General features: G+C 40.3%; 1 protein-coding gene across 8 annotated transcripts in view; it reads left to right on the top strand.

Annotated features, from left to right (window-relative positions):
• nrxn2b (neurexin 2b) overlaps positions 1–24,722 on the top strand; it is a 1,057,142-nt gene that overhangs the window by 455,445 nt on the left and 576,975 nt on the right. For 7 of the 8 annotated variants that reach the window (XM_079579566.1, XM_079579564.1, XM_079579563.1 and 4 more), the window contains 2 exons: positions 2,048–2,251; positions 7,937–7,963. In XM_079579566.1, coding sequence (XP_079435692.1) covers positions 2,048–2,251; positions 7,937–7,963 — 231 coding nt within the window. The remainder of the gene's footprint in view (positions 1–2,047; positions 2,252–7,936; positions 7,964–24,722) is intronic. The other variant, XM_079579561.1, reaches the window with a different exon arrangement.

The raw sequence follows: 24,722 nt of genomic DNA, 5'->3' as shown, positions 1-24,722 counted from the left end.
TCGAGGTTGCATATCATGGATTTCCATAATTTTGTAGCCCAATCGAAAGCACGGCATAGTGCAGGGTCCATCCGGAGGAATCACTCCCAGGCGTTTTAGACAATTATGAAACTCCACACAAAAACATCCCACATAGCCGGGGAATGCAAGAGCCTTTTTGCTGTGAAGTCAGGCTGAAACAACTAATCGATTATTGAAATAGTTGTTGACTATTTTAGTAATCGATTAATCGTTTTTTAGTAAACACAGACTTAAATAGAGCAAGAAATGACATGACCATCTTTTATTTTTGATGGAAACCTAGTTTGTTTTTAAAGTTAGGGTATGTAATGTTTCGTACATTGAAAATTTCATAAATATCTGTCTGTGTCTCATCCAATCAGAAATCAGAATCGGCTGATCAAAAACACTAACTTTAAGTTAACTCCATCAATGTGTCCTCAAGCGGCGCTACTTTAGCTTTATGTGATTAAAAAAATGAAAACAATTTCAAATGTCATGCACCTTTCACAGTCAGGCGATTAATCTATTAATTGTAAAAATAATCGGTAGATTAATCAATTGCCAAAATAATCGAGAGGGTTGTCTCTGACAAATGAAGCTTCAGCGCAAATTCAACCTGGGAGACGTACCTCCAGCTCATTCATCGCCTCAACAACGGCAACCTTCACCAATCATCCAATCAGGGAGCCCTCTGCCCCGGGAGCGGTGGTCGGCTGTGGCTGTGTGGGCACTGTCCTCTGGGTGCCCGGATGGAGGTGTGGTGCTTCTGCTGCACCTCCGCTGGGTGTCCGGTGGTGGTGCCCTGTGGCTGTGGCTGATGTACTGCTCCCGGCCGGTGCAGACGGCTCCTCTGATGGCATTTCCTTACCTGGTTCATCTGTACCCAGCCTCAGCACTACGTCCATTATCTCATCGTGTATGTGTGTGTGTGTGGCTGCGTGTGTGCGTGTGGCTGTGTGTGTGTGCCTGCGTGTGTGTATGTGGCTATGGGGAGGGGGGTGGGGTGAGCAGTGTTGTTGTCTGTTTGGAAGAGTGGGTGGTTGGGTGGGCGGGAACTGCTTTTAATCTGTAAAGCACTTTGTGTTACAACTTTGTTTGAAAAGCGCTTTATAAATAAAGTTTTGATTGATTGATTGATTGAATCACAACCCCAGCTCAAGCCGCACCTTCACGTCAGCCAATCATCGCAGCTGCTTATTCCTGCTTTAGCCATTCATCGGCCAGGGTCCCCTTCTTAAGCCTGCCGGTCAGACACTCGACAATTTCCCAGCGCTTACTCTACTCTACTAGCTACTACAATCCCTTTTACTTCGCGGCTTTGTGCAGAAATAGACTTTTTATGCGGAAATAGACTTTTTAGAGCATATACAAAGTTGTTCTGTCATCAAAAACATATCCATACTTACTACCTCGAAACGCGTTGGTGGTGACGCTGCAATACATTGCAATTTGCTTAATCCAGAGTGCCTTGGCTCCCTCTCTTCCTCTTCTAAAGTTATCTGGCCCACGGGTCTGAAGAGTAAGTTCACTTGCTACTTCACTATCAATCACTCTGCTACTTTGAGCACTCTACCATCTTCTCCTTCAACATACCCATAATTGTATTTCGAGCCACCAGCACAGCTTTGAGTAATCTTTGGATCTTCACCACTGCGGCAACTCCCAAACAGCTCCTCCTGATGCCATACGTATCCAGGAAATGCTTTCCTTACCTCTCGATCTCTCAGCTTTTATCGCGAAATAAAATCACTCGCCGTAGCTTCAGTACAGCCACACGAGCCAAGGGTCTGTTTTTATTTTGTCTTTTTTCCTCTTTATTGTAACAGTTGCACAGCGAATGAGAGCAAGGCGAGGGGGGTGGGAGGTCATGTGAAACAACAGGATGTATTGTTTCAGCTGTTTTATATCATGATTTCATTTTCTAACCAACAAAGTGTAAGAGAGTGATCAAGATGTTGTATTTGATTATTAAAAAATACTTATTTTCATCCCAAGCACCTGTTCATATTTTAAACTCCTCATTCTCTCGCTCTCCCCTTTGCAGAAGCCACCGTGCTGAGCTACGATGGCAGCATGTACCTGAAGATCATCGTGCCGGTCACCATGCACACGGAGGCGGAGGACGTGGCGCTGAGGTTCATGTCCCAGCGCGCCTACGGTCTGCTGATGGCCACAACCTCCAAGGAGTCGGCGGACACGCTCAGGCTGGAGCTGGAAGGAGGCCGGGTCAAGCTCACTGTCAACCTGGGTAGGACCAACCCTTCAGCCACCCTGAGCTGTTTTGAACCAAACGGCACATTCCTGTCTGCTCATCCCCTCATCTTCTGAGTCTGAGCTTGTTCTGGTTAAAAGACACTCAGTTTGTTGAGGAAATTGTTGTTTTCTTCATTATTCAATAAGAACTATTAACATTTGATGCCTAAGAGAAAACATGATCTAAGTGACAAAAAAAAAGATAAACTGGGTTTCCTTTATCAAGTTAAGCATGGGATAAAATAAAATAAACGCCATGCAATATCTGAGCCTGTGCCTGCAAATGGTACTTCTGTTAGCCAACGGCTTCCCGGACCTGTTTGAATTAAACGTTCAATCCCTGTACAAATTAATGTAGAAGCCAGGCCCAATATTAAAGTATAGCAGGTTTGGCATGTTTACACTAATTCATATACAAAGTGAGATCTTAAATGGTTTGTGTATAATGATTCCTAACTAGACTTTGATATCGCCTGAATGAATTTTGGATGTTTGATAGCTAAATGCTAATCGCTATTGGAACAATACAATGAGCAGGCTAACGAATGCTGACTAGCTGGCTTACTAACTCTCCACATTCGTAAGTTATTATATAGCCAAGACCATAGAAATAGAAGCGCTGATCCTAACTCAAATATTAATAAAAGTAAATATATTGGGCCTAGATGTTAAGCTAACATCGCAACTAGGAAAAAACAAAGTTTGAACACCACCAACGCAACACCGATGTTATATAAATTGTATTCACTGCACTAAATTTCATACCTGTTTTTGAAATTAAGAAGTAATAATAAGGTCTGTGTTTCTATCCAAGATTGACACAATGCCCCCTTTTGGCTAGTGCTGTTACTGCGTCCTGTGGACGTGCTCCAGACCAAGTACTGACGAATTAACCTACACACAACTGAAAATTCAACAGACCTTGCATTATGACTATTTCAGAAACATTCCCTCAACAAACTGATAGCGTGGTTGCTATAGGTCTCAGAAAATCCCTTCTCGATTCTCTCTCTATCCCATCCCTGTGCAGTACCATCAACCCCCCATTCCCATTCACAAAAGCTCCATCGGTGATTCCCGAGGCCAGATTTTCAGCCTTGCCCCACTAAGTTTCTATGTCCTGTTCTCGTCTCGCCTCTCCTCACGCTTCAGTTTGCATTGGACCAGAATTAGCCAGGAGGTCACCGCAATCTGTTTTGGAAATCCCTATTATGAATGACTTGTTTGGACAAGGACAGACAGATGAAATCTCTCGGAAGATGGATCATTGTCTTCCGGCTGAGGAATCTCTTGAGTTCATTAACCTCTCATCCCTGATAAATGGGGCCAGCCTTCCTGCTTCCTGGCATGAGGAGAAGCGAGACAGACCGCTAGAGATTGGAGGCCCTTCTTATTTCCTGTTTTGGTGATATTCCTGAAACATGGTTTGACTCTTTTTCATGTTATCCCGCTTCTTTTCTCTTGCGTCCTTGAAGACTCAATTTCTCAGCTTAGCGTAAGATACCGAATGTGATTTCAACAGACTGCTGCCTACTGATTTGCTAGAAGAAAGACAAGACTCTCTGAAACGGGCATAGCACAGGCAATATCATATTTCATGTGCAAATCAGCAGCATTAGCCACTGCTGGCTTACCTTCATGGTTCGTCTTTTAGCAGTCGTTTTTTTTGGCTAGCCAGCTTAGAATAATTTTAGAAACTCAAAAAGCGGTGTCCACAATGTTCAACAACAAAACAGATTCTATTGTAGTTGTGGTTGCTGTGTGTCTTGCATTTTCCTGCCGCGAGACCACCCAGCAGTACACAGTACTACAAAAAGCCGTGCAGTGTAGACGTGTGCCATATGGAAACAGGCTATGATTGCTTTTGGGGGTTCTCCGTTAAGGATGGAATTGGCAGCTTAAGAAAGGACAGGAATTAAGGAAAGTCTATTGAAATGGGTCACGTCCAATAGTTTTATGGAACTGGACGCTTTATTATGATTCCATTGGTCTTTATTAGTAGGATTATTTAGGGTGAGATAAAGAGATAACCAAACATCTTCTCATGTCAAATTCCCCTTTGCCAAAACAAAACTGTAGGATGTTAAGGTTTTCTTTGTGATTGTAGAAGCGAGACGCTGTGAACTTTTGATATAATAACAATAATAATACGTTTGGCAACAATAACACAGATGTTTCTGGAATATCATCAACTCGGGTAGATCAGATTGTACAGAGCGAATTAGGGGAAATAATGGAGTTTTTCTGTCCCCTTTCTGGCCTATATAAACCAATGGAACTTTTCATCCCTTCAATGGCTTGTACGTCTGCGGCCCATGGATCAGACAGCCAGCGAGATCAGCTCACATATAATCCCATATTTTTTAAATGGGTCAAAGCTGACTTTTTTTCTTTTTTGCAGCTTTTTGCTTGCAATTATCAACACCCAGTTTGATGTTCTCCCTACTGTTATTAACATCATTCAATGTGTTGCTGATTTTTTTACAAGATTGTTCAATTAACCAAAATTTGCGTCACATTTTTAACAACTGCTTTATGGTGTCTCACATAATAACAATCTTATGATCATAATGTTTTTTTCATAATTAGTGAGACAATTAGTGTTTAGTCTTTCAGCTCAATGTGGTTTTGGGGATATTTTGGTTGCAAACCGTGATGCTGGTCCCTGGCTGTTTGTTTCCACTATTCTGTCGCGGTTGACAGCTCGAGACCACAGCCCAGCCACTCTGCCACATGCCTTTGCCGTCAGCAGACACAAGGGGGACAGTGGTTCTCAAACTTTACTTTACAGTTTGGAGTGCTATTTGAGCAATCATTCCTCAAAGTTAGACTATGCTGATGCAATAATGTAGGGATAAGGTATAGGAAGTAAAGTTATATTTTTGGTGTGTGTTTGTCTTTGGCAGCACATTATTGAAATAATACGAATTGTACCAATTGTAAATGGTGCCACATTATTACAAAATTGCAAATTTACCTCAGAATTTCCAATGCTAATAAAACTATGCAAAATTCTTCACACTGAAGAAATAGTTAAAGGTGATGTACCTGATTGTCTCTTTGAAAGGTGCCAGCATTTCTGATAAAGTCATCCCCACAGAGAATTAGGACTGAGTTTGGGTCAGAACTTGCAATTTTTAGTTTTAAGGCTGCAAAATGAGGAGAGAAGAGAGCAACATTTGAAAGTAAACAATCCTCCCCTGATTGGACCTGTGCATTCCTGTGCATGTGACTGACAGACCCGTTCACAAGAGAGCTTTTCTCATTGAGCGAAGTAATGGCACCGGGGATTCTGATTGGTTGCTGAGGAAAGGGAGGAACTTTAGAATTATTATCTTTTTGGTTTTCAACATTACTAACGTTACATCAAATCTAATGCAATTATATGGATTCTATTAAATTTGTAAAACATTTAAATTTACTATCACTTTAACTAGCTTTTTTTCATTTTTTTAAATTAACTCCTACTTTCAGAGGTACTCACACTTGTATTAGTAAATCTTATAAAAAGAAAAAGGAAGTTATACATATACATATACGTATAACCTCATATATTGTGGTAAAGAAATTGTGTTTCCCATGATAGCACACAATAGCACTCCAAAGAGAACCACTGTTTCGAGATGCCTAAATTGAATTTGAATTCACCTTTCAGGCAGTTTGGAGCCATTTGTCCAGATAGCTGGCTCCAGACTGAACATAGCTATATTCCCATTTGCCGATCATTTCCCTGTACCACATGCTCATATGCCTACGGTTGTGTGTGCTAGGCTAGAGGTGGCTGGGTTGTGAAGATCACCCTTTTTCCATAAAAATATCCCAGCTGGATTGCTCGCGCTCAGAGTACCGCAGAAGGCAAGAGGAGCTCAAATCGCTGAGAAAAATACATCTTGTGAAATAACAGCGTGAGGCAGTGCGTCTGGTGTGGCGAAGGAAACACTTATTTGCACCGAATGAACTGCTGGCTGGGAAGAGATTCAAATCAAGCTCAGGTTTTGACTAATCCACTCCAGTTTAATACCTGGTGTGTTTTATTTTTGTTATTGCGGCATTAAATAAACTTGCGAGGTCCTAACAGGCTGGCAGATGGGAGATAAATCTTTGATAGTCTGATAAAAAAAGAGCACCCAGTCAGATGAAACATGATCAAATCAACTTGATGTACAATGAGGCCTTTTACAGATGCCACAAAACATAAACTTGCCTTATTGCAGTCTGCCACAGTAGTAATACTCCTGTCAGCAATAGACAAGTTTTTTTGTTTTGTTTTGAGCTTTGGCTTCATCAAAGGCTATGTCAATGTAAAACCTGACATGGCAGGTGAAAATGTTGATTAATGGTGAGATTTTAACTAGTTTCTCATCATACTTTTAATGGCAGAGATAAAATAGAGTTTATTTTAAGAATGCATATTCATTCACAAATATGGACATGTTTAATATCCTCGTGTGTGACATTGTACAAATATACACGCGCGTGAACATTCTGTTTATATTCCACGCTTGTAACAACATCTCAACTTTAGCAGCTCCTACAGACTTTAAATTTTCCAGTCTCTGATTTAACAATACTAGTTTTTTTCGGGGGGATTTTTTATCTAATGCCTGCTTGGTTTATTGAACTTGAAACTGCAAATAAACACAAGTGATTTTCACTTATAAATATCATATTCAGAAACTACTGAAGATATCCAAAACCACTCTGGAAAAATGTCAGTAATTAATTTCACAACAAATGTTTTTTTCACAATTCACCTGCAAAGTCACGCCTCAAAACGACTGGTTCCCCAAGTCCATTTAACAACTTTGAAATGAGCAATTATAAAATCAGATCAGCTATTCAGCTATCAGCTATATATCACAGGGCTCAGGTATTGACACAGCCTTAGGATTTTTTAAATTACTAATCATTTTAAAGTTGTATTTATAATAAACCTAAATGGACTTGGGGAACCACTCATTTTGAGGAGAGACTTTGCAGTTTCAACTTTTGAAACAACTGTTTATATTTTGAAATAATATTAGGACTTCAGTTATTTATCTATGAAAGCTACATTTAAAATGATAAATAAGATTTAATTCAAGTTAGGAGATAAATATTGATGAGAAAAAATATAAATTGGGAATGAATCCAGTAACAAGGTAGTGTTAATAAGCTAAAATGTCATATCTCTCAGATTTCATAAGATGATACATCTATATCTTGTACATGCATTGTCTTTTCATGTTGAACATAATCTGCAAACATTTAGCAACAAGTACAAAGAGGAAACTATTGCTTGAATGTGGCTGAAGAGTTTAGTCTTAGAAGAAAAAGTATCTCCCTGCCATTTTCATTACACAATAATAACTCACAGGTTTAAAACGGTGTAGAACCCCTATTTTATTTCTGTATGACACATAAAACTCCACTCCGAAAAGTGTCGCCAAGATGAACATTATGTTTAAAACCTTGCCTTCTGCCGTGCTCTGAAAAGTGATGCAAATGTATTCAAATTGAGTATCCGTTTCAAAGGGTGGTGGTGACTCAGAGCGTGTCCCCGGATGGTGGCCCAGAGCATTGCTTGGTTGTCTGCAGAATGTTCTTTGAAGGATGTAAAATGTTTTTTTCTCTCTTCTTCTTCTTCTTTTTCTCTCTTCTTTTTGGTTTGATCTCACCATCTCGCTCTCTCTCCCGCCAGATTGTATCAGGATAGACTGTAGCCTCAGTAAGTGCTCCTCTGCATTCTTATGACTCTAATGTATGTGCTTATCTTGTGCCGCGTTCTACAAAGTGGCTCTTTTCTGGGAGTTTTATGATATTTGCAAGTGATTCGGTCTATCATCCATCCATTTTCTTTGTGTCTTGTCACCTTGGGCTGCGCAATACTTCGGAAACATTGCCTTTCAAATTAAATGTGAAACAGTACTGTTTTTACTTTTATTACAAGCAATTTCATGGCAAAGTTGCATAATATGTTGTAGCAGAGAACGAAAGACCTCCGGGCCGTTCTTTGGGCACCCCTGATGTATCACAGTACTTTGTTACCCAACTGAGTGATCGAAAAATACAGTTGGCATTATCATTTTTTACTTTGATGCTTAAACAAAAAGACATGCACCTTTTTAAAATAACTTTTCAAAAATTTTATTTGCAATGTCAGACGGATTTATATTTAATCCATACGTTTTTGGTGAACTCGCGGTTTCTTATTGAATTAATTCAGGGAAAAGTATTGCAGCACATTTGTTATGTAATTATTAAGTAGAAGAATATATTTGGATTGCAATACATAGGGTAGTAAATGGTATGTTGAGCTAAACATACTTTTATTTGAATAGTTTTATGTGTTTAAGTTTATTTCACAAATAATATGCTGTTTTCAGTGATTAAAAGTACATTAGATACTGTGTCAATAACGTTCAATACATCCTAAGATCATCTCATCCACTGCTTGTGCTAGAAGTAGTTGTATAATTTCCTTTTTTTTATTTTTTATTTTTAGTTATTTTTAAATGTTATGTATTCAATCAAGAAAAAGTTATGGCCAATTCTTTATTTTTCATCTACATTAGGCACTCAAAGCGTCGTTTCACTTTTATGCATCTATATGTAACTGAAAAGCAACATTATGACACAGGTTAGTAGCAAGTATACTAGCAAATAGTGTGTTCCTGTTTTGTGCAGCCCAAATCAGATTCAAGTCACAAAAATCCCTCTCTTACATTATGCCAAGTTCTCACTGTCAAAGATTTGATTTATGCATAAATTGGCGTGGTTGGCAGGATCTAAAATCCCTGACTCTTGTGCTTTCCCTTCTTACCTGTTTCAAATTCTTATTATTTCACTTTTTCTCTTCACATTAACCAGTCGACTCATTTATCCTGTCAACCGTCTTCCAAAAAGCACTCCTCGAAAAGGGCAACTTGACACTCTCGAGTCGAAATGTTCCTATCGTCTTGTACACAATGTTGGATCTCGGCTCTCCGCTCAAATGCACGTCGCCCAGGTGGTGCTTGTTTTCTATGCGGGACAAACCGTAAGCGTTGGCCCCTAGAAAGCTAATTGCGCGTCCGCTGAGAGACGCTGCACCACCTGGCGCGTGCTTGTTTAGCGCGAGAGCTAATGTTTTTCTACCCCATGCTGACAGAATGATAGCAAACTGTTATTTCCATCACAGCCACTGACAATTGAGCAAGTGGCCCGCAGGTAAGTGCTGCCAGGAGCGGCAGCAAAATGGAGGGAAACTGCATGTTTGCAACTGTGGCGTTATTTTATTTTATTTTTACGGTGACTGGATGTGATATTGTCTCAAAAGAGGGAAATGCTTTCATACTAGACTGTAGGAACTTGAGATATTCCAAAACACGTATGGTACTTTGTTTTTGAGGTCAACTGTAGGCTCGTTTACTGCTTACGTTTCATGATCTCATCCTTTTATCTCCACGGTGCACATCAAAAAAGGTCCTGGGTTCGATTCCTGCGTGGATGGGGCCTTTTTGTGTGGAGTTTGCATGTTCTCCTTGTGTCTGCATAGGTTTCCTCCTAAAAACATGAACAATAGGCCAGGATGAATGAGAGTGTGTTTGAGAGTGCGATTGTGGGATAACGGATTCAAATTTACCCATGGCTTGTTCATTAACATGCACTGTTCCAGTCATGTAAACCAATAAATAAAAAAATAGTAATAAACCAGGTTGCAATGAAAAATATTTATCTAGGAAGAAAAAAACATGTTTGCAATGGATTATTAGTGCTTATGACAGTTTTTCATGTCTTTCTATTTGCTGCTTTGGTGGGATGATGCCTTGGCAAGTATCAATCATAGTTTTACACCAGTGAAGTGGCAAGTGTTTGAAAGACCACGAGGAAATGGAGAAGGACGGCTTCAGAAATTTGTCAATGATAGAAAAATCCAGTGCAACTAACACTTGCATGAACGTGGAGGGAAAACTTGGTATTTTCTTCAATATAGTTATGTTAACGATGTTCTAGCCACTAGTGAAGTATGTGAGGGTAAGTATGCATTTTTGTTCCAAAGTGTGGATTAATATTAGTTAATCTTAGTTAATCTATTATTAGTTAGTTATTAGTTATTAGTATTAATCTTTCTATCTACTTAGCTACCTACCAACTATTTTTTTCAACTAGTTTTATATTTTGGGTGCTCACATTCAAAGCAGCAGTCTCCACACAAGATCCAAATCATCACAACCAAAAAAAAGGATCCTATATACTAAATCATTCTATAAACAGAGCCATCCCTTATACACCGAGTAGCTGAGTTTAAAACGCCTGCTCTAAATGCAAATTCCTAGACAAATATGCATTGTATGTGGGAGTACAAGTTTCCCCCCCCTTCTCATCCCCGATCTATCTTAAAAGCACTCGTACACATCCCCAACTTCAAAGCGCACATGCTGGAAGATGGCCCCAATGTGGCAAATTGCTGTGACTGTTATGTGCCTAAGCCGGGCCGCCGCTGTGGAGAGTGTGACGCACATTCAAATGGAGCAAGGGCAGTGCCGCTGTCTGGCCACCGGGTGTCAGAGTTGCACTGCGGATATTGTGGGGTTGAACCGCAGTGGGGAGGAGGAGACTTTTTTTTTTTTGTCTGAAGCGTGCCAGTATGTAAGCTTGTGAAAGAGGCCATAGTGGATGCAAATAAAAGGCAGTGCAGTTCCAGTTGAGCTTGACGGTTAAATGAGCTCTACACTATCTGAAAAATCATAAATATTTCTTGCATAGTCTGAATTTGGATGCATATGTCTTGGGAGTGGCTAGTCTGATCATTCCAAGCTATGTGATATTCGTGCAGAAAATGGACAAATATTATTTTACCTAAGCTAATTCATGTTTCCTCCTGCAGTGGATTCACACAATTTGGTCTTGCGTAACCATTTAGCCTGTACTTATCCTCTGAGTACTCGAGAGCTTGAAAGTGCTTTTGATTTTAAACAAGAAAAAAACAAAACACAAAGTGAAGTCAAAGTACTCATGCAATTTTGTCATTTTGTCCAATTGGCCAGAAAGTAAAAAGCACTGCACTCAGAATTCTTCCTCAATGCACTTTGAGCATTGATGGCCGCTAGACGGGTTAATGCAGCACGACTGAATGAAAAAACAGTCAGAAACATGAATTTCCTGTAGCGTTGGGATGACGGTTTGTTTGGTAATTTATTGGGTAAAATGTTACACGGTGTGGCTTTACAGTTGCTGTGACACTAAACAGTTCTAAGTTAAAGTGCCAGTTTTAGCTTGAGCTGGTAAATGATCAATAGCCTTTTGTTTTACCCCAGCACTAGAGTAATCCGCAGGGGAAAGTAGTGAACCATATGAGTCTGAAAAAATTACAAAACATTTTATTTGTGTTGATCAAAGGAGCACTTATTTGGGAAAATGACACAGAGAGAAAAGAAATCTACACTGATATTTTTGCCAACTCACACCATACGCATGTACTCTAAAAATGTTCTTCTACCCAGTGATGCAAAACCTTTGAATCACACTATATTTGGGGAAATGTGTTATTTAACCTTTCGATGTTGGGCTTGACAGCTCCTTCCACCGTACAGCGAATTCCTTCATGGCTAGCCAGTTTCACATAGCAACGCATAAGGAAACTGACGCATGCGGAACAGCATGGTGGAGTAAAGAAGTGACGGAATTCAATTTACTCCATGGTTCGGCGTCTGGTCTACGGTGACTGAAGCTCGGAAAATTGGAAGTTTTGCCGGCGGATGGTTAATTTTCTGAGCAAAACTCAATTCAGTGACAGTAATAAATCAGCAGAAACATCGCAATCATTATTTCTCAGTGGCTAAGTCAACGCATTACCATGTTCGCGCTCACAAATCATCCACGCAATTACAGCTAACCGAATCGGGGGCACAAATGTTAGTCTTCCTCGCGTCGGGCAGATAAATAATTAGCACTGGTGGGAGATTGCTCTATAACTGATAAAATGAGTGAGCGATGTGAGCAAAATGCACAATGCAGCAAAATGTCCAAGAATGGTTTTGCACACAATAACATTGACGAGTTGATTAGCCAATTGATCCTTTATTTAGTCAGTTAGTTTTCTGCGTTTTGAAAAGGCTAAATGTTGTTGTCTTACTGCTAATGAAGTTGAAACTAAAGCTGAGTGAATTAGAAAATGGAGAACAGCAGTTCAAAAAGGCACAAAAGCTGTCAGATGTTGGCGAGAATTTTTTTTGTGGCAGAGACAATCCGAGTGCTAAAATGACAAGTCTGATGAAGCTGTCTGAGCTGTAAAATCAGAGTAGAGCACCACCTCGTGACTTTGGCAAGTGGGGGGTGAGTGTTTTCTTCTTCATAGACATTATTTTGGGCAGCTCAGCATTGATATTGTCTCTTATATAACTTTAAATACAGAGCAGTGAGAGCATGTTTTGGTTAAAGGGTTAGTGAAAGACAAGATTCCCCCAAAATGCTTTTTTTTCCTATTAATACTGAATGCTGTGTGCAAACTATCCAAACTATCCAGGGCCTACTTCTACAGCAACTAGCAACACACTGACAACTAGCAACATTATCCCAACACACACACACATTTGACCAGAGGGAAAGAAGAACGCACACACAAACATAAGTGCCATGGACAATGACTACGTTATATTATCCGTAACCTGCACACACAGCCTACGACCAAAAGCAAAACGCAAAGAAATCCAATCCAACTGAACACACCACGTTAGCTTAAAGCACAACAATGGCCTCATCAAGAAAAGGAAACAGACACGATGGCACAGTGACCACCAGCGAAAATAAACAAACTTTCACTCACCCGTCTGAGGTAACCTCTGCGGGCCTTCTGCTCAGTAAACTCGTGATCAAATCCATTTTCCTCGCTCAGTTATTTTCAAGGTAGAGTTAGGCAAACCCGGGCTACATCCTTCTGAGATTCGCTGAGATTTCACGCTTCTAAACATACCAATTATCTAAAACATGGCTTTTTCGTGATCTCAACAAAAAATCAGCAAAAAAGCAAAAATCACCAATTTTCAAATTGTGGGAGCAGACTTGTGTCTCTGGTTCTCACGACAGGGCACATTTGTGGGCATGAGAAACTGAAAATCACAAAATAAACACATTTTTTCTTTTCATTTTTCAGCGCTCATACTAGTGACTCAATGGCATCATAATGACGCCCACAACTGTTCATTTCAGGCCCAGTAATGATTAATGGGTTTTGAAAATCTGATAGACAGCTTCTGAATAATAAACTGCTTAGATTAGGATTACTCAAACCTCCGTGAATGAAGTGAAACACTCCTCTCTGTAAAGTTTTGATGAGGAACAGTCACAACGTGGTTTAAAGCTCACAAAGATCAGCCGAGCGTACACTGGGAAGAGCAATATTCCGCTTGTCTTTCTTGCGTGGTGTTGTGACCCCCTGCCTTACGTGTTATTGCGGACAGGCGTGAAATGGGCTTGAGCTGGAGCTGGCGTGGGATTATGAGGTCAGCCTGGTGATATCTGTTTGGACGGTGCCCTTTTTAGCGCAGGACACTACCTCCGCTCGGCTTCCCAAGTCTGTTTTGACATATGGGCGACATGCAGGGCGCGACTCCTCCATCTGGTAATGTCAGGCTCTGTGCCCTTTACCACCCGGCAAAAGCTCATAATGGCCTGGCAAGAACCCTGGTGTGTTGCTAGTATATTATAGGCAAGAGATAAACTGGCTATTTAGATTGGCAAGTACATCTGTTAGTCATATTGTATTGATGTGTGAAAATGCGCTGGTCTTTTAAACAACAAAAGTAGTTTAGAATTCGGTTTAGAATCGTCAAACATTTCTTTGTAAAATTGCACGTGTAAACAGAAACACATGTAGGGATCACATATGTTTGATGCATTAACAGTTGACGCAGAGTTTAGAATTATGACAGAAGTTTACAAAAGAAACAACTGAGCGACCTTTTCTGATGCAGCTGAAATCCTTGTGAAATGCCCATGTCCGTTTGTTTAATGATCCGATGTCTACAGATTAATGAGATTTCCGTTTATCATTGAATCCATCTTAACTGGAGGGGAGTGAGGGGCGTGGGTGAGGGGGGGCAGAGCAGTGTCCAAAAGATATAAGGAAGCTTTAAGGTAAGATAAAATGTCAAATTGAGACCAACCGATTGTTTTTTTTCTAGTAGAAGACTAGTCCAAATCTACGCTTTGGAAAATAATGTATGTAGTGTTAATCATTAATGTACGTAAAATAAAATAAACTGAATAAAGAAATGTTTTTTGTTAGCTATAGCATCTGGAAATCAAGCCACTCTACCTGAATTACTGTTATCAAACCGCAAAAGTCGGAGTTAGTTGAGTAAAATCACTCAGCTGTTGCCTAACTGCGTTTCTAGCTCTCACAAACCCTCACGCACAATTGATAATAATTAATAATTAGAAGAACGACTGAGCCAGAGTTCATAGCGAGACAGAGTTCAGATGTGAGTGGTCCGCCAATGCTTTAGCATCTGACTTTTTGTACACACAACAGCGCACATGGTCTGTTTTTCATTCACAAATGCTGCGTTGATAATGTAGAAAAAAAAGTTTACTACAAGAAAATAATTTGATCACCATAGCTTTAAAAATTCAAAGGAGTATCCATCAAGTCTTCAAGTTCCATGGACTCTTGTCATTGTATCTGTGTCTACCCCAATTGCTTCCTGACGATGCTGCTCTGTCCCAACCACAAGCAACTTTCAAAATGTTGATTCATTTCACTTTCTGCAACAAATTAAGTGAATACTGATGACGACATAGACTGAGTAGATAAAAGAAGGCCATTCTCAATCACAAGCTTCCCAACCTTGAACACAAGCAGCATTGTAAAAAAAAAAAAGTAATCTGCTCTTACACAAAACTTTATAAGTTTGTCTGAAAAACTGAAGGTTTACTTTGCAAGTTAAACAAGGCCCTCCAATCCATTCATCTTTACAATATATTTTCTGTCTGCGTAAACAGCCTCCTATGTCAAAGCAGACTTCAGGACTGCCCTTGGGTGACATTTTACTATTGGTATTACTGTATGACCAACTTGGAACATAGAAATTAATCTTATTTAATTAAATACTGCAACATCAGAGCGTCTTACATTTTGTTTGCATACACTTTAAAATTTTTGAGCTTATGGCCATATTCAAAAACATATGGTATTTCACTTTTGTTATGTCGTTTTCAATAATATTTTTTTACTCTGGCTGTTTCCTCATCTACTTAAGAAGCGCTCCCATCTTTATTTCTTTTAATGTGTTGTCCAGACACAGGAGTGATCATCACAGCGCCATCAATAAGCTGAAAAAGATGGCTTGTATTTTGTTTTGGGGGTAGCTGCAGAGTCAGTAGATAGCGCTCCAAGAGAAGTTACCAGGGTGAAGTTTAAATGATTTCAGGACAAAATCATACATATAAAATGAACTCATAAACTTGCTATCAATCGCATAGTATTATACAACAGGACATTACTTCAATTTGGCACATTCTCCCGTGCAAACACACAGTAATATGCTCCAATAATCATGTCTGCAGTTATTGGCTAAATCTTACTGTTCAGCTCATTTCTGGTTAGCTAATATGCATTTGGTCGCCCGACTTATTTTTAATCAAAGGGAATTTGAATGGAAACTACACAACTTTGCCGAGCCCCGGAGCGGTCCGCGAGCAGCATGTGGTGAAGCGTCTCCGCTTGAGTGCGTCTTAGGGGTGCCGAAAACATTCACTTAATAATGCGGTATCCTTATGTGAGCGTGTGAAGCCTGCTGTTTGGGTGGGGGGCAAGGCTCTTTTCATGTGCGAGAGGAGGAAAAGATGGAGAAATGTAAAGTGTGGAGGGAGGGATAGGTGACAGAAGGGTCGGGAACTGGAAGTAGCTTGAGAGATCTGCTTCTGTACCTCCAGATGTCACATTTCCCATAATAATACATCATTTAATAATGGCTATTATTTTAGGCTATTACTGTCTCATAGATACAAAAAGAATGTCATAATTACAACTACACGTAGCTCTATACTGCTGACTGGTTGGGGAAAAAAATGGCCAGATCTTGTTTCTAAATGGAAGCTGTAGAGACTGGAGACGTCTGCACAGATAACATGCGCGAGGCAGCGCGCAATGTTTATTAAAGCTTAAAGAAATAGAGCTGTGCTTCCGCTCAGCTGTGGCAGTGGGGGGAGCAGACAGGCACCTGCCGCTCTGTGTCTTTTATCAAATACAGTTCTTTATCTGTCAAATAGAAACCCTATCACCAAATTAGGGTCCAGTTTAGTAGAGAAATGAGACACAGACAGAATGGAAAGAGCGCAGGCCACTCGCTGCAAAATCTGATCCGAGATGAGTGTGAGCATGGCGGGGGGAGAGAAGCAGCAGCATTCGCTGGGTGAGACCTCGCTTCAGGCTCAACTAGCAGACGCATAGGACACCACTTGAATGCACAAATTTAACAAATAAAAAGGATTTAATTAATCAGAAACTGTCACATCGGCTGCGGAGAAGTGCAGTAGTTGCAGTAATTGCAAGAATTGTTGCGCTACAGTTGCAGGATTTTTGGAGGGGCCAGGACTCCCCTGAAAAAGAGATTCTTAATCTCAGTGGGACTTTCCTGGTTAAATAAAGGTCAATAACAGTGGCACTGACACAAGTTGTAGATACAGCCTTTTCTGTGCGCCAGGGGAAAATCAGGCCCAAAGTCTCACCCGATACATTTTCAGTTGTATTTGGACTAGTGATGGCAGTAACTTAGTAACGCACCACTTTAATCGGTCTACTTTTTCAGTAACAAATGATCTAAAAAAAATTCCTAGCCAGTAATCAAATTAAAGTTACTTTACCAAGTCACAGTGTGTTACTATTTTGTCATTTTCTTTTGTATAAAGATACATAAAGATTCATTTTGCATAGCATGGAGTGATGTAACCTATTGGACAAGTCACATTTTCAGTATGAGGACCACGGCACAAACATAAACAACAGGGGGAGATGTACAAGTTTTCTCGCTGTAAATACTGAATACTCACTATTTGAGTTTGTGTCTGATAAAGATAACAAACGGCAATCAAACTTGCAGAGTCCCACCAGGTGATGATGCGGAGCAAACAGCTGCAGGAGGAGGTGTTTATTGTCAGTGTTATGAAATGAGGTTAGACACTGGTCGTAATCTTTGTGAGAAATGTGTTTAGCCCATGTTTAGCCACAGCACAAGGTGAACAGCAGCGCATTGAAGTGAATCAGACTCGATCAATAGCAGTAATGTAGTGCCCTCTAGTGGTCAAATACGCAAACTACAGTAGACTAATTTCACCATAGTAAATACTAAAAATAAACTCGCTAAAATAATGCAACAAGTAATCTAACTTAGACTTCTAAACTACTGATTACTCCTTTAAAAAACAAGTAATTACTAAAGTAACTGATTTTCCAAGTCTTTGGCAACACTGATTTGGACCCAACTTGATTTTATTTTGGAGCTCTGACTAGTTATTGATTGTTGGGAAAAAAGATGGAAGTGCTTGGTTGATTACAGCATGCATGCAAATACCAGCAAGGGGCATGTGTTTGGACATTTGGAGAGAGATGGACTGAATATTGTACAAAGCCTGATTGCTCATGCTGAGTCATTTATAAAGACAAGTGCCTAATGGTGAGTGCAATTTGGAAAATAGCATATAGCTTTTTGTGGGCATTTGAAATGTAATGTATCATTGTATTAGGGTCTCAAATCTGTGTAAATGAGAGAATGCTATGCGAATAAAAAAAATGCTCAAATGACTGCTGCTGATCCACTAGTGTTTTTTATGACAATATTGCAACATTGAAACCCTAAGTTATGGTAATTGAACCATTGGCTCCAAAAACAGGCATACAGTGCCTCTCGAAAGTACTAATACACCTTGAACTTTTGCACATTTCGTCATGTTTACAACCATAAACATAAAGATTTTATTTTTTATTTATTTTTTACTGAAAGTTCAAAAACTAGAAACCCGAAAATTGGGGCTTGCACAAGTATTCATACAGCATGAATTAATACTTTGTGGAACCCCCTTTAGCTGCAATAACAACAGGAAGTCTTTTGGGGTTTGACTCTACACGATTTGCACATTTAGAGACATTTTAGCCCATTTCTCTTTACAAAACAACTCAAGCTCTGCCAATTAGCTCTGTCATTTGAAGGAGAGCGTTTGTGAACAGCAGTTTTCAGGTTTCCATAGATTTTCCATTGGATTTAGGTCAGGACTTTGACTGGGCCATTCTAGCATTAATATGTTTTTTTTTAAAAACATTCCATTGTAGATTTATCTTTGTGTTTGGGGTCATTGTCCTGCTGGAAGGTGAATCTCCGCCCTAGCCTCAGTTCTCTTGCTGACTCCAGCAGGTTTTCCTCCAAAATGTCTTTATTTGGCTCCATCCATCTTCCCAGCTATTCTTCCAATCTTCCCAGTCCCCGCTGAGGAAAAGCATCCCCACAGCATGATGCTCCCCCCCGTATATTTGACACTGGGGATGGTGCACTCAGGACGATGAGCAGTGTCAGGTTTGCTCCATACATAACGTTTTGCATTTGGGCCAAAAAGTTCAATTTTTGTCTCATCTGACCAAAGCTCCTTCTTCCACATGGAGCTGTGTCCTCCATATGACTTCTAGCAAACTTCAAACGGGATTTCTTATGGCCTCCTTTCAATAATGGCCTTCTTCTTTCACTCGTACATGAAGGCCAGATTTGTGTAGAGTACAACTTATAGTTGTCCCATGTACAGATTCCCCCAGCTCAGCGGCAGGACTTCAGCTCCTCCAGAGTTTTCTTGGGGAACTTGGTTGCATTTCTTACCAGTGCTCTCCTTGTTTGGTCTGTTAGTTTAGGTGGACGGCCATGTCTTGGCAAGTTTGCAGTGGTGCTATACTCTTTCCATTTCCGAATGATGGATTGAACAGTGCTCCGGGAGATGTTCAAATCTTGGGAAAACTTTGTAGAACTTAACGCTGCTTTTAACTTCTCCACAACTTTAACCCTGACTTCTCTGGTGTGCCCCATGACCTTCAAGATGTTGTTTAGTGACCATAGCTCTGAAGCCCTCACAAAACAGCTGTAATTATACTGAGAGTAGATTACGCACAGGTGGCCTCTATTTAATGGTTAGAAGAAGGTTTGAACATTCTGCAGTCATTAGGAATGTTATAAAGGCAATTTAATGCTGTATGAATACTTGTGCACGCCCCACTTTTCACTTCTATTTTTTTTAATATAGCGGAATCATTTATCGTTTTGCTTTCAATTCACAGTTGTCTGTTACTTGTGTGTGAACTTTCAGTAAAATAATCAAAATGAAATCTATGTTTGTGGTTGTAAACATGAAAAAATGCAAAAGTTCAAGGTGTATTAGTACTTGCGAGAGGCACTGTAAATCCCCGTGGAGTGATGCTCTTGACCTAGGATTAAGATCCTAGATGGTTGCATTTGTTCATCTATTTTCATATTTCCTGTGCTTTGAGGCTATCGACAAAACAAATCAGTTTCCTTCCAGTGCGGTAACGTACATTATTCAGGCTGCTGCAAGGCTTACTCTGGAAGTTGACTGGCAATACATAACACGTCCTTAATCCAACTCACCCCTAGTTTTTTTCCCCGCACTGCTGTCTGAATGTGAGTGTGAACAGCTTCTGTATGCGAATTGCTTTAAGTGCCCAATGGAAGAAGAAAAGTAGAAAAAGTTCTCGGAAAAATTCTTTAGACATTCATAGTTTGTTATAAAAAACACCATCAGATAAGAAAGGTTTGCAAATTCACTATATGGAACTTAATGGTTCTACATTTTTCTACAGAAATTGCTCAATTTCTTGCATTTTTGCTACCTCGTATCTTATCGACGGCAGAGGTATAAAATTACTGTAAGCCATGGAGAAATCAATCTATTTAAAAGCATGTAAAATTGTATTGATTTTCATTTAGCTGCAGCTTATACATATCGAAGACAGTACTTAATGAACTGATTTTACACATAATTGCATTGAGCAGAGTGTGTGCACCGTAGCTAATGCGAATAGGTAACGGATGGAAATAATAGCGGTGCATAAGTCTTCAAAACCATCTATTGATGCTGTATATAAATGTGACCTTCACACAGTCACTGTGCTGTTGAGCAGGTAGAACAATCTGATGTTATGGCCAAAAGTGAGTGTTAATTGAATCCGGAAGATGCAGTATACTTTCTACCTACTGTCACTGTAATTCATTGCATTTATGTGGATAAGGAAGACGCTGAATTAGCCCCACTCCTATTGTAAGTGGATTTCTAAACTGTGTACAAACTTGTGTTTTGGATGAGGTTGTTATCGGAATGTATCTAATTGGAGATATGAATACCTTGTTTTGATGTTTGGCCTAATCTCGGAATTACAATCCCCACCCTCTGTGTCCCATGACCCCCTGGGAGCCAGACACCCACTCCGGGAACTCCTGCTGTAATGCATTGGGTTTAGACCTGATTTAATTTTGATCTAGGCCTAACAATACTTGTAAGGTCTGTAGTACTTTAATGAGCTGATTTGGAAGGTGAAATGTTTTGTTTCTTTTTGCTTATTTACAAATAAGTCTGTGTAGGCTCTCTGGAGTTGTACATCTTCGATGAAATTTCTTGAGTCATCTTCTGTAGTTGAACTGAAGTAAGCACCCCTGTAGCGTTTGGGATGAGAGGTGAAACGTCCTGGACTTCTACTGCAGAGTACAGAAGATGACTCAAGAACCTTCATGGAATTAACAAGTTTTCAAGGTCACTGACAGTGCATCTTGCATCTAGCTCTTGTTTCATTTTCGACTTAGTGCCAGCTGGCTGGACCAGGACAACCTCAGCAGACACCCACCCTGACGTGTCGTGAACATAATATAAGCAACTGATTTGCCAAAGGAAGGACAACACAGCCGACTGAAACAGCTCTAACAAATGCAATTTAATATTTTTCACATCCTGAATCAAATTTCAGACCTGACTAACTCTTAGTTTTATTGTTTTGATTCTTCCTGTTTAAAAGTGAAAGACAAAATCAAGTAGCTTGAAATGTCCATTGACATTATGTGACGCATATTTTCTAGCAAACACCCATATGGATGGAAGCTAGCTCCTTACGTAAAGAGTTATAGTGCCAACAACAGTCATACTCACTTTGGACAAAATTCATGCTTTTTTCCCCTCTCGTTAGCATCAGCTTGAAACGTCTTGAATAGTGGAATTTCTATTTCTGAGAAAAATGTTTCCAACGTCCTTGTTTGCATTCCACGGCCCTCCTTGCCTGTCATCTTCCAAGCAGATGGCGTGGCTGGTGTCTCTTTCGATATTGAATTTGAATTAGTTTCCATCGCACGGCTGAATCATTTGTCATCAGAAGACATCGTGGCCAGATAGATGTCAAGCAAGGATAACCGCTCAGATCTAAGTGTCCTACAATGAGAGCGGGTATTTCAGAGTTGTACTGTATGGGGAAATATATAGTTGGCGATTTCATTCTTTTAAAAAGTAATTTAATGCTCCGGTGGAGGATGGCGCCTTTTGCATTGAATGTTCATTTTGTCAAATCGGAACCGCGGGCCAAATGTGGTGCAATGAGCCTCAAAGAGCAATCCGATATTAGCGTTATGATTTTGCACAAAGTGAGGAGTGTAATATCGAGAGAGGGAAAGCAAATTTGAACAGTCTAAGTGAGGCGATCGCTCTGTTTCTTCCTCTTATTTCTGCAATTCTAGATAATTCCCATAGTTAGAGCCAATTGTGTTAATAGGGCATCTACGTATATCAAATCCACATATATACAGTACATGAGGGGCAATAGATCCCTCTTTTTGTTTTAGTTCATTTATAAAATGATTCTGCGGGGCGTTTAACTAATAACTAGATTGTCATACAAGCATTTAATTATGGATGTTTTTATTGATGAAAAATGCGTCTATATACTTAGTCAAACATAAACCCTAAATGTGGTATGTCCTTTTGCAAATTAATTATTATTGATAACTCACCATAAACATGACACTGTTGATCTGTTGTATCTTATCTGTAGGGATGCACCGACACCACTTTTTCTAAAACCGATACGAGTACTTTGATTTAAGCACTTACCGATATGAGTACAAGGGCTTTTCTTCAACATTCTTACTTTTTTCACAGCAGATTGGTTTGTAATTAGTTAATTTACTCATGTACATTTCCTTAAGTAAAGTAGGCTACACATTTAAGAGCAGTTATATTAGAATTGTGCTGATGCCATTTATTTATTTATTTTATTGTCATTCAATATCATTTTTAATTTTTATTGCACTATCCATCATAGACAGAAAAGCCCATGTCCAAAAGCTCCCCAATGCCTGTGCTTTATTCATTAGGCCCGAGCCGGACGCAGTCGCGGCAAGGGACTATTGTTTTTGGGTGGTTTCTTATTATTATTAGGCCCGAGCCGGACGCAGTCCTGGCAAGGGACTATTGTTTTTGGGTGGTTTCTTATTAGGCCCGAGCCGGACGCAGTCCTGGCAAGGGACTATTGTTTTTGGGTGGTTTCTTATTATTATTATTATTATTATTATTATTTTTTTTCTCCGGAAAGGATCGCGTTTTTGACCCGCTAAACGTGGGTGAAAGCTCCCCAAAATTGGCGGAGGCAATGGGGCAGCGAAAAAATTTATGATATTGGACGAATGGGACACGCCCACAACAAAATGGCTCCACAGCGCCCTCTGGAAGCGGACCCCAATTCAAAAAAATAGGGGCGTTTTTGGGCGTAGGCCCGAATCCTTGGCCACAGTGAGAGTAGACATCAGGACAAGCCCAAAACTCACTTGGAGCGCCACGCCCACTCGCACAGGGAGGCGGCCATCTTGGCTTCAAACCCGGACATCGTCCAAACTCATTTTACGTTTTAACGAACTAGTCCCTGGTTTTTTGTCGGATTTAGATCACATTTGGCACAGCGCATCTAGACATGTTGAAATTCAATATTTGCCCAGCGTTTCTCAAAAAAGTTTCACCGTCTCCGCGTAACGCCGCGGCGAAAAACGCGTAGATTTCGCGTTGTTTCCAAGAAAGCTCACACTCACAGGCATAAGCCCAGAGAGCTCATATTCATGTCACTAATGCGCCACCTGAAACTGAACAGAATGAAGCCATTAATGTGTAGCCTGCTCCCAGGATAGCGCCCCCTAGCCATACCTTGAAAACTGCACTTTTGAATCTTTTTAATACAATGATGCCAGTATGTTCTAGACACTTTTGGAAACCAAAAAATACATTATAGTCATGTCATATTTTCTAAGATGTGGGCGTGACTTTGACTTTTATTTGGGAGTCTATCTGGACCTGCCTTGTGTGTCAACAAACTAGTCCCTGGTTTTTCAGCAGAATAAGCCCATACCTGTTTAAACAGACTCTCCTGACACGGGGCTACAAAAAATACCTGACTTTTTTTTCTCTCAGACCCCCCCGTTTCGAATGGCGCCCCCCCAAAAACACATTTTGTCATGTAAATTTGACACCACCTCGCAGGCGCGCGCTCTATCCAGTCTGGATCCTACTTGGATGACAGAAGGCCACTTACGGTCTGATTCTATAGAGATCAATTACTTCACGGTGCACATCACTATAGCGCCCCCTGCCTATACCTTGAAAAAATTATTTTGTCCGATTTCCACCAAACTTACCAGATGTCTTCTACTCATCATAACAAACAAAAAAATATATTACACCATGCCTCTATCTTGCTCCGTTCTCTTAATATTTAGGCCCGAGCCGGACGCAGTCCTGGCAAGGGACTATTGTTTTTGGGTGGTTTCTTATTATTATTATTATTATTATTATTTTTTTTTTTCTCCGGAAAGGATCGCGTTTTTGACCCGCTAAACGTGGGTGAAAGCTCCCCAAAATTGGCGGAGGCAATGGGGCAGCGAAAAAATTTATGATATTGGACGAATGGGACACGCCCACAACAAAATGGCTCCACAGCGCCCTCTGGAAGCGGACCCCAATTCAAAAAAATAGGGGCGTTTTTGGGCGTAGGCCCGAATCCTTGGCCACAGTGAGAGTAGACATCAGGACAAGCCCAAAACTCACTTGGAGCGCCACGCCCACTCGCACAGGGAGGCGGCCATCTTGGCTTCAAACCCGGACATCGTCCAAACTCATTTTACGTTTTAACGAACTAGTCCCTGGTTTTTTGTCGGATTTAGATCACATTTGGCACAGCGCATCTAGACATGTTGAAATTCAATATTTGCCCAGCGTTTCTCAAAAAAGTTTCACCGTCTCCGCGTAACGCCGCGGCGAAAAACGCGTAGATTTCGCGTTGTTTCCAAGAAAGCTCACACTCACAGGCATAAGCCCAGAGAGCTCATATTCATGTCACTAATGCGCCACCTGAAACTGAACAGAATGAAGCCATTAATGTGTAGCCTGCTCCCAGGATAGCGCCCCCTAGCCATACCTTGAAAACTGCA

Source organism: Gobius niger, assembly GCF_951799975.1.
Source record: "Gobius niger genome assembly, chromosome: 21".
Lineage (NCBI taxonomy): Eukaryota > Metazoa > Chordata > Actinopteri > Gobiiformes > Gobiidae > Gobius > Gobius niger.
This window is presented reverse-complemented; position numbering and strand designations above follow the sequence as displayed.